The 8,719-nt window shown below is 45.3% G+C and overlaps 1 protein-coding gene across 1 annotated transcript in view; it reads right to left on the bottom strand.

The window, feature by feature from the left end:
• Window positions 1-8,719, bottom strand: part of LOC103212489 (protein HIRA) — a 149,156-nt gene that overhangs the window by 25,781 nt on the left and 114,656 nt on the right. Inside the window, exon 24 of the mRNA XM_042783375.1 lies at window positions 6,976-7,064. Coding sequence (XP_042639309.1) covers window positions 6,976-7,064 — 89 coding nt within the window. The remainder of the gene's footprint in view (window positions 1-6,975; window positions 7,065-8,719) is intronic.

Genomic DNA, 8,719 nt, shown 5'->3' with positions numbered 1-8,719 from the left:
ACAGAATTAGGGAGATTGAAGGCAAATACCTGAACACTTCTTTGGAAAGGGATAAATCAGAAAAAAGATCAAAACAAAATAAAGCCTAAGGTTCATGTGGGATACCATCCAAAGGAATAACCTACGTGTAATCAGAATTCCAGAACTGGAAGAGACAAATAAAACCATAAAGAAAATTGTCAAAGATTTGTTGGAAGAGAATTTTCCTGGTATGATGAAAGATGAGAATATATCCATTCAGGACGTCCAACAAAGCCCAAACAGGATAGACCCCAAAAGAAAATCACCCAGACATATCATCATCAGACTTACCAAAACCAAAGACAAAGAATCATGAGAGCAGCATGGGAAAAACAAAAAGTTACCTACAAGGGGCAACCAGTAAGACTAAGCTCAGATTTCTCAGCAGAAACTATGCAGGCGAGAAGACAATGGGAGGGTATATATAAAACCCTGAAAGAGAGAAATCTCCAACCAAGAATTACGTACCCAGCAAAACTGTCTCTCAAATATGATGGTGAAATTAGAACATTTCCAGATAAGCAGAAATTAAGGGAATTTGTTAAAACCAGACCAACCTTACCAGAGATGCTAAAGGGAGCCCTTTGGACAGAGAAGCAACAGCAAACGACAACTGACGATTAACACACATGATGATATAACCCAGAAACCAACCCAGCTATGGAAGTATCCAAAGTAAAGAAGCCTACAAGATTGTAAACAGTGAACCAGAGACATCAATTGACAAATGAGGACAGCTACAAACCAAAAAGAGGGAAAAAACTGTGTTGTTACAGAACTTGTAGATGGTAGGGAAGTCAAGACAACTACTAGAACAGACTTTCTAAACTTGGAAAGAAAACTGTAAATCACAGGGTAACCTCAAAGAAAAATGATAAATCTTCACATCAAAAAAGAGGACCAGCATTAACATTCAGCAAATACTAAAACAATAGCAATGAAGGAAGAGATAACATGATTCATAAACAAAACGAGTTCAGCACAGGAAATTATATGGAATAAAAAAACCGACACCATGATAAAGCACATAACAACAATGACAGTAACAAATTCATATTTGCTGATAATTACATATCTGCTAAGGAGCTTATCTCTAAGATTTATAGTGGAAGAGTGGATGACCAAACTATGGTACATACACATAACGGAATGCTATACAGAACTAAAGAAAAATGTAGAGTCTGCAAAACACCACATAATATGGATGAACTTGGAGAACATTATGCTGAGTGACGTAAGTCAATCACAGAAGGACACATAGAGTATTAGTTCATTGTTGTGGAGGGTCAAGGAAAGGTTTATATATGGAGGGAAACTTTCTTTGTTGGTTGCCAGGGGTGGGAGGGGAGGGGAGGGAACACTGCAAAAAAAAAAAAAAAGCATTGACCCATGTTACTTTAGTTTTGTGTATTTCACTGTACATAAAGTATATTTCAGGAGCTCTGGTAGCATAGTGCCTAAGGCACTTGACTGCTAACCAGAAGGCTGGCGGTTCAAACCCACCAGCCACTTCTCGGAAGGAAGGTTGGGCAATCTACTTCCGTAGTGATACTGCCTCGGAAACCCAAGGAGGGGTCGCTATGAGTTGAGTCCGACTCGATGGCACATAACAACAACAACAACAACAAATTATATTTCAATAAAATGCATTAAAAAAAAAAAGCTGCCATGGATTTAAGATAAGATAAAGAAAGGTTGCATTTTAAATCAGTGGAGGAAAAGATGTATTATTTCCTAAATAATGGTGGGACAATGGAGTAGTCTCTTAGACTATCTAAACTAAAGTTCAATACATATTTCACATTCTATGTTGTTGCTGTGTGCTGTGCAGTTAATTCTGACTCACAGTGAGTGACTCCATAGGATAGCCCCTATCACAAAAAGTAATTTCTATTATGAAGAGTTCCTGTAAACTAAGAAGAAAAATGAACCACAATACAGAATTTCAACGACAGTCCATGGAAAAGGAGCTACACAAGGCTCCTCGATACACGAAAAGATGTCCTCCTCATCAGCCCAGGCGGGAGGGTTCCACAGCAGCACTCCCAGCTCCATCTCCCCAGCCATCTCAAAGGAAGACCAGTTCCACCTGAGTGACAAAGTCTCACTGAGGAAGTGTCCACAAAGAATCTCAACGGACAGTAGAGGGATCACACACTCACCTCCTCTGGCCCTAATATTTCAACGAAAAGACAGTAAAAGAAAAGTTTAACAGGAAAAAAAAAAAAAAAGGAGGGGGCGTGGTATTTCAGAAGATCGCTGAGGTCAGGAGGAGATGGGGCAGATTCCAGGAGCCGGCTATTTCAAATCCCATCCAAGATGTCTTTTGCCTACATATGCTTTTTAAGATGTAGAAAAGCTGACCAAATGCTGCCTTTTCCAGCTTCCTCTGCAATGAGGTACACATGTGATTCGGAGCTGGTCTGTGAGACACAGGAGACATCTGCTGGCAGGGGGTGGCTTCCCGCATAACTTTTTCTTTCCTATAAAAGGGCAGACATTACTGGTACTGGCTTTCTCCTGTCCTCCTGCCTCCTTGAACTTGGACATGAAAGCCACCTTGTAACTAACGAGGGAAAGGTGAGAAGAATCGCAGAGATGTAGGCTGCCTTCTACCTCCAGACAATTTGTTTTTGAGGAGAGATAAAAACCCTACTTCAGCCTCTGTTAGTTGGGTTATCATTTACTTGCAGCTGAAAGTACCTGCACGGATACAGGAGCCATGAGCAGATTAGCTATTTCAGGTTGACCTTTCCCTATTAATAGAATGTGGCAAGCAGGTGAGACCACGCTGGCCAGTGACACTGGAGGGCAGGGCAATCAAAGGCCAGAACGCACCCAGGAGACTGCTCTCCCTCTATGGAAAGCCTGGATGAGATGCCTTGCTCAGAGCCAGCAAGAACAACTCGCAGGAAGGAAAGAAGAAGAAGAATTATAACTATTAATTGACAGTGTTTAGGTGCCTCCTTCCCTCTGTACTACCGTGGTCTAGAGAGCTTACACTGAGGCAGAGATAGCACTACAGTGAGCCATGGGTGACATCTCAGGGTAAAGGGCCCAGAGTGGGAGCTGGGTCACAGAGTGAAGCCTCACACTCTGGTAAGGGGTTAAGGCATCCACTTGCCTGTCTCTTACTCAAGTAGACAGCTTGTCAGCCTGCTGACTACAAACCCAAACCTGCACTTGACCTGCTGGGAATGCGGCCCCTAACAAAGAAAACCTGAGCCAGCTACAACCTGGGCCCCTTACTCAGAACTATGATCTGACAACCAGGAATGCCCAGATGAGCATAAGAACATATTCAAAAGCAAAGATCAGAGTGAACAAATGAAAGAGTGAACCTAGAAAACACATTGCTGTGAAGTCAATGCCAACTCATCGTGACTTTATTGGACAGAGTAGAACAACTCTATAGGGTTCCTAAGGCTGCAATCTTCTTTTTTTTTTATCTTATTGTGATTTGGGTGAAGATTTACAGAGCAAATTCACTTTCCATACAAGGGCTGCAAACTTTACAGAAGCAGACTGCCACAGCTTTCTTCTGTGGAGTGGCTGGTGGGTTCAAACCATCATCCTCTGTGTTAGCAGCCGAGAGCTTAACCACTGTGTTAATGGGGCTCCTTGAGCCTAGAAAAACCAAAATATTCAAGGAATAAAAGGTAACCTAGAAATATATTCTGGTTACTATATGCAGGAGATACATAAGAAGCAGCTATAAATTTTTGCCTCCAGGACCAGCCCAGTAATTCAGAATAACCTTCTCTGCTGAGGACAGGGGGAAGCTGGGCAAACAGACGCAGACCTCCAAGAAGCCAGTGCTAGTGAAGAATGACTGGGTTGGGCTGTAAGAAGGCAGAAACCCCGAGAGAGATGGTTTTGCCTCAAGACCATTTACTGATGAGGAACAGACTGAGCAGAGCTTCTAAAAGAGTTTGAGGGCCCAGAGGGACCAAAGCAAGGCTTTACTAAACCTTTAGGCTGATGCACCCAAAGAATGCAGCCTAGGAATACAGGGATATTGGAAGCCAACCATCCTCTGCCCTAGTGAGAACTCAGCTTTGAATCCCCAGGGAACCTTGTTGTTATGTGCCGTCAAGTTGGACCCGACTCATAGCGACCCCTCCTTGAGTTTCTGAGGCAGTATCACTATGGAAGTAGATTGCCCCATCTTCCTTCTGAGGAGTGCCTGGTGGGTTTGAACCGCCAGCCTTCTGGTTAGCAGTCAAGTGCCTTAGCCACTATGCTACCAGAGCTCCCCAGGGCATCTTAGAAAACCTCAATCCCTGAACTGGATCAAGGTGACCGTGTGGTGCTGGAGCCTCAAGAAGCTGGCATTGGCAAATAAAAGTGCTCTGGGGAGGAAGGCAACATTGCCCTAGGCCTCAAACAATTTCTTCAAATGAGTTTTCAAATACAATATCCAGCAGACAGCCAAAGATAAACAGAGACACGAGGAGATAAGACAACATGAATGAGAACCAGCAAAAACCCCAGGGCTCCTGCAGTGTAAATTACCTGGTACGGCTCTTCTAGCCATAAGTCTTTGTAAACTTTGAGGTGGAATTTGCCATGAGCAACTGAGGAACTCCATTGTTAAAGTTACCCACCTGGGGTATTTTCTGTTGAGAGTGGTACAAAGCAATGTTCTGGGTAGTTCGCTCTCTCAGGTGTTAGAATTCTGATGTTATGATTGGTTAGTTTGGCCACTCTGCCAGGCTCAAAAGGAGCCCTGCTAGAGGCAGAAGAAGTCTCTCTGACTGCGAAAGACATGCTGCTGAGAGAATCACGCTCCTGAGAGACATGCACTGCTGAGAAAGAGACGCTGAGAGACACACTGCTAGGAGAGAGACTGAGAGAGACTGTTGGCTGAGAGACTGCTGGCTGAGAGAGATTGAGTGTTGTTCCTGAACTTGAAGTGTAATAAACCCCAAAATCTGTGAGTTCTATGTGGCCACTGCAGTGAATTATCGAACCCAGCAGAGAGGCTATGGGTGCTGCGGGAGGAACGGTTGGTGTCAGGGCTGAAGGGAGGCAGCATGTCTGGCTGCGCAGGGATAGGCCTTGGGCTACTGATGGTGATTCTGTCTTCCTCTTGTGTGGTTAGAGGAGGTCAGAAGATATAGCCTTCCTGCCCTAAAACTACCTAAAATAAAATTCTAAAATAAAACTATACTCAAGTAGAAAAAAGACTAGATTGAAAATTTTGGCAGAGAACTGAATGTATGTATGTACGTACATATGTACGTATGTGTGTGTGTGTGTATATATATATATATATATATATATGACATAGCAGATTTTAAAGAAAGGACATTACAGCCCTTAGATATCAGGGGAAATGGAAAGAAGTATCATCAGAGAAGTTAAAAAAAAAAAAAAAAAAAAAAAAAAAAAAAAGTCACTGTTCTCTGGTTCTACATAATTAACGAAACTTCCAAACACCAAGAAAGGATCCCCAAAGTACCCACAAAGCAATGAAAATGCAATTTGCATCACATATTTTAGATGCTAAAAGTCTGTGGCTAAACCTTCATACAAATTACAATAAAAAGTTAAAAATTAAAAAAAATACCTTCAAAGATCTAGGGGAAACAATTTTGAATCTAGGATTTCACTACCCAGCCAAATGAAGATACAGTGTAACAAAATAAAAAAGGAATGATTAAAGAGGAGGACACAGTACATAATAAGGCTGTCAAAGCCCCGTGAGGACTGAGCCCTGATCTCAGCTCCACTCAGCTTGCCCTTTGACACCTGTAACTCTGCCATCTCGAGGCCTTTGCTTGTGTTTTGCTCTCTGTTTGGATGCTCTTCCCATAAATATCTGCATGGTGTCTCCACCACCTTTTCTGATCTCTGCTCAGTCGTTCAGTGAGGCCTCTTTTGACTCCCCCTATATAACCCCACCAGGGATCCAGGTGACGCGACCCTCTTTCTGTTCTTCTCAGCACACTCCATCAGCTCACTCACTTGTTTAGTCTGTGCATATGGAGGCAGGGACTCCCTCCACTTTGCTCACTGAGGCCTGCCCTACACCACATCAGGAGCTCCTTCATTATTTGCCGAAGGAGTGCGTGAAGCTAGCCCTTCGATGCACATCTTACACCACCGTTCCCAGGCTGCTCCTTCCCCATGTCACTCACTGGCACGCAGACAGCTGGGCAAGCCAACGCTCTGGAGGTGACCAGTCTTCTCTCTGCCTCACCTACTACCGAGTCTTATTGGTTTTATATTCTAAAAACCTCTTGAATCTCTCTTTCTCCTCTCCGTGGCCAGCACACTGATCCAAAAACCCTTCACCTATTGCGGGTACTGTTGCAAAACCTGCCCTGACTGCTTTACCATTTCCTGTCACCCCTGTGGAAACTCCCTTCAATGGCTCCTGATGCCTAGACTAAAGACACACCTCACAAGGGCTCCATATCCACCTCTGCTCATCTCTCCTGCCTCATCTCCCCCTGCCCTCCTCTTTGTCACTTTGCTGCAGCCATAGTGGTCTCAAATGCACCGGAAAGCCTCTTTGTGCTTGCTGTTCCCTCCACCAGGAAGTTCTTCCCCAGGTCACTGCAGAGCTGGTCACTCTCATCTTAAAAGTCCTCTTCTGTGCACTTCCCTGGCTACTCTTTCCCTGTGGCTTTGCTTTCTGGTACCAATCCACAGTCTACAAATGCGTGGTTGACCTCGTATGTTTATCTGCTTATGTTTGCTTCTCCCCCAGACTGTAAGCTCCACAGCCCAAGTCTGGGCAGGCGTTCTTCAGCAGGCTGACTACATGCTCTCAAGGTCCTAATGCTGAGGGCCAAACTCTTACCCTACACTGGCCTCGGGACCCGAAGCAGTGTGCTGAAGAAATCTGGTGGGGAACAACTTCAAAGCACTTTGGTTTATCTTATAAATCTCCACCTTCACTTTTCAAATGAGAGTTCTTGCGGCAAGAATGAAACAAGCACCTACCACTACTGTTGACTCCCACTGGCTTCCAGTGGAGTAGTGAACCGGACCCAGTAAGTCCTTGCATATTTCTCGAAGTCGGTATTCAAACCCTAATTACAGAAAAAAAACAGAAAAACAAAACAGAACAGAAAACAGGAACACATTACAAAAAGAAATAAAAAAATCAAGAACATTCTAAGTTTATTGTGTATATCAAAACAGAATGAACAAACGCTTACTTTATTACTTACTATGGGCAAAACACCTCTTGCGTGTCTCTCAGTTTGGGGCACTGAGACTCATAATCACAGATTCTCACTAACTCACCCACTCTCTGGACAAACACTTGCTGAACCGTGAGCCAGCACCCCCTTTGTGTGCCGAGCTCACGGGAGAAAGCTAAACATGGTCAGTTTTATGATAAACTCTCCAAAGTGATGTGAAAACATGGGAGATTATTGAAGGAGGGGAGCAGGCTGGTCTTGGCAGCTGGTACGAGGAGGAGGTCAGAGGGTCAGCAGGCCAGCCCTCACGAGGTGTGACAGTGAGGCATGAACTCTGACAGGGGGTGGGGCCGAGTGGCAGTGACGGAAGAAGCAGGCCCAGCCTGTCACTCAGGGCACATGGGCACAGCCAGATGGGGCTGCCAGAGGGTTGAGAGGCAGGAGCTGGAGGGGCCGTCACACCCACAGGGGCAGCTGAAGCCCAGGGAATAAGTGGAATCACTCAAAAATAAGGGTGGAGAATAAGAGGGATGAAGCTAGACTCTCAGGAATCTTGGACATGAGTGTAATTTTCCTTAATACTCAACTCCATCTTTTTCAGTTGAAAACAGAGGGCACTGGAGGAAGTGACTAGTGTATGCAGAAGATGGAATAAAGTAAAGCAAGCAGGAGATGTGATTTACAAACGGATTATGGGGCCTAGAGGCGGCAACGACTTCACACAGGGCAGGGGGAGCCCTGATCAACACCCAAGATGAAGCAAATCACAGAGGAATGAGGGAAGGGGCTTCCCAAGGACAGGGGTGCAAGGCCCAAGATGTGACTGGAGAAACTGTGGAAAGCTAGGATGATGTGAAGGTTTGAGAAGACTGAGAATTCAGAAAAGTCAGCAATCACCCCTACTGGGCCAAAGAGTGAAGATCAAACTCCTTACTGGAGTTTCTCTGGGAGGAAAGGAGGGTCTTCAAGTTTATCAGTAACGACTGCTGTGAACATATCCACACGCTCACCCAAACCAAGGCAAGCCTGGCAGGTTAATGCTAGGAGCCACAGGGTTTGTCATGTTTTTCTCTGTCTTTTCTGTACATAAACACAAGGGGGAGGATGATGAGATAAGAAAAGCAAAAAGGCCAGAAGAAGAAGGTGGCCCTCTCTGTAGCCCGTCTGAGAGGAGAGCAGGCCTGGCCTGGGGCTAGAAGGTAACACGGGGCAAACATGAGGGCCGTTCCCGTGACACAGCCCCTGGAGCAGGGGCTGCTAAAGCCCACCTGACCAGCAGAGGCCGAAAGGCTGACGGGGTCGCTTCCACAGCACTACACCCAACTCTTCCAACACACCTTGCTTCCTGCTGACCAAGAGAGAAAGATGGGGGGATGCAGGCAAGGGGGCAGCAGAAGTGGTCTGAGAGCCCTGGCAAGAAAGCCTGGGTTAGAAGTCCAGAGAGGTGGGTGGATAGCAGGCAGGCCCTTCCAAGAGCAGGAGAGGCTGGGAGAAGAAAGAGAAATGCAGGCCCGTCAGAAGCTGCCCTTCCCCGGGGGGGG

This window comes from Orycteropus afer, unplaced genomic scaffold (genome assembly GCF_000298275.1).
Source record: "Orycteropus afer afer isolate SDZICR_OR568_19922 unplaced genomic scaffold, OryAfe1.0 scaffold00986, whole genome shotgun sequence".
In the NCBI taxonomy this organism is placed as follows: domain Eukaryota; kingdom Metazoa; phylum Chordata; class Mammalia; order Tubulidentata; family Orycteropodidae; genus Orycteropus; species Orycteropus afer.
Note: the sequence above shows the minus strand (reverse complement) of the source record. Positions and strands in the feature narration are given on the sequence as shown.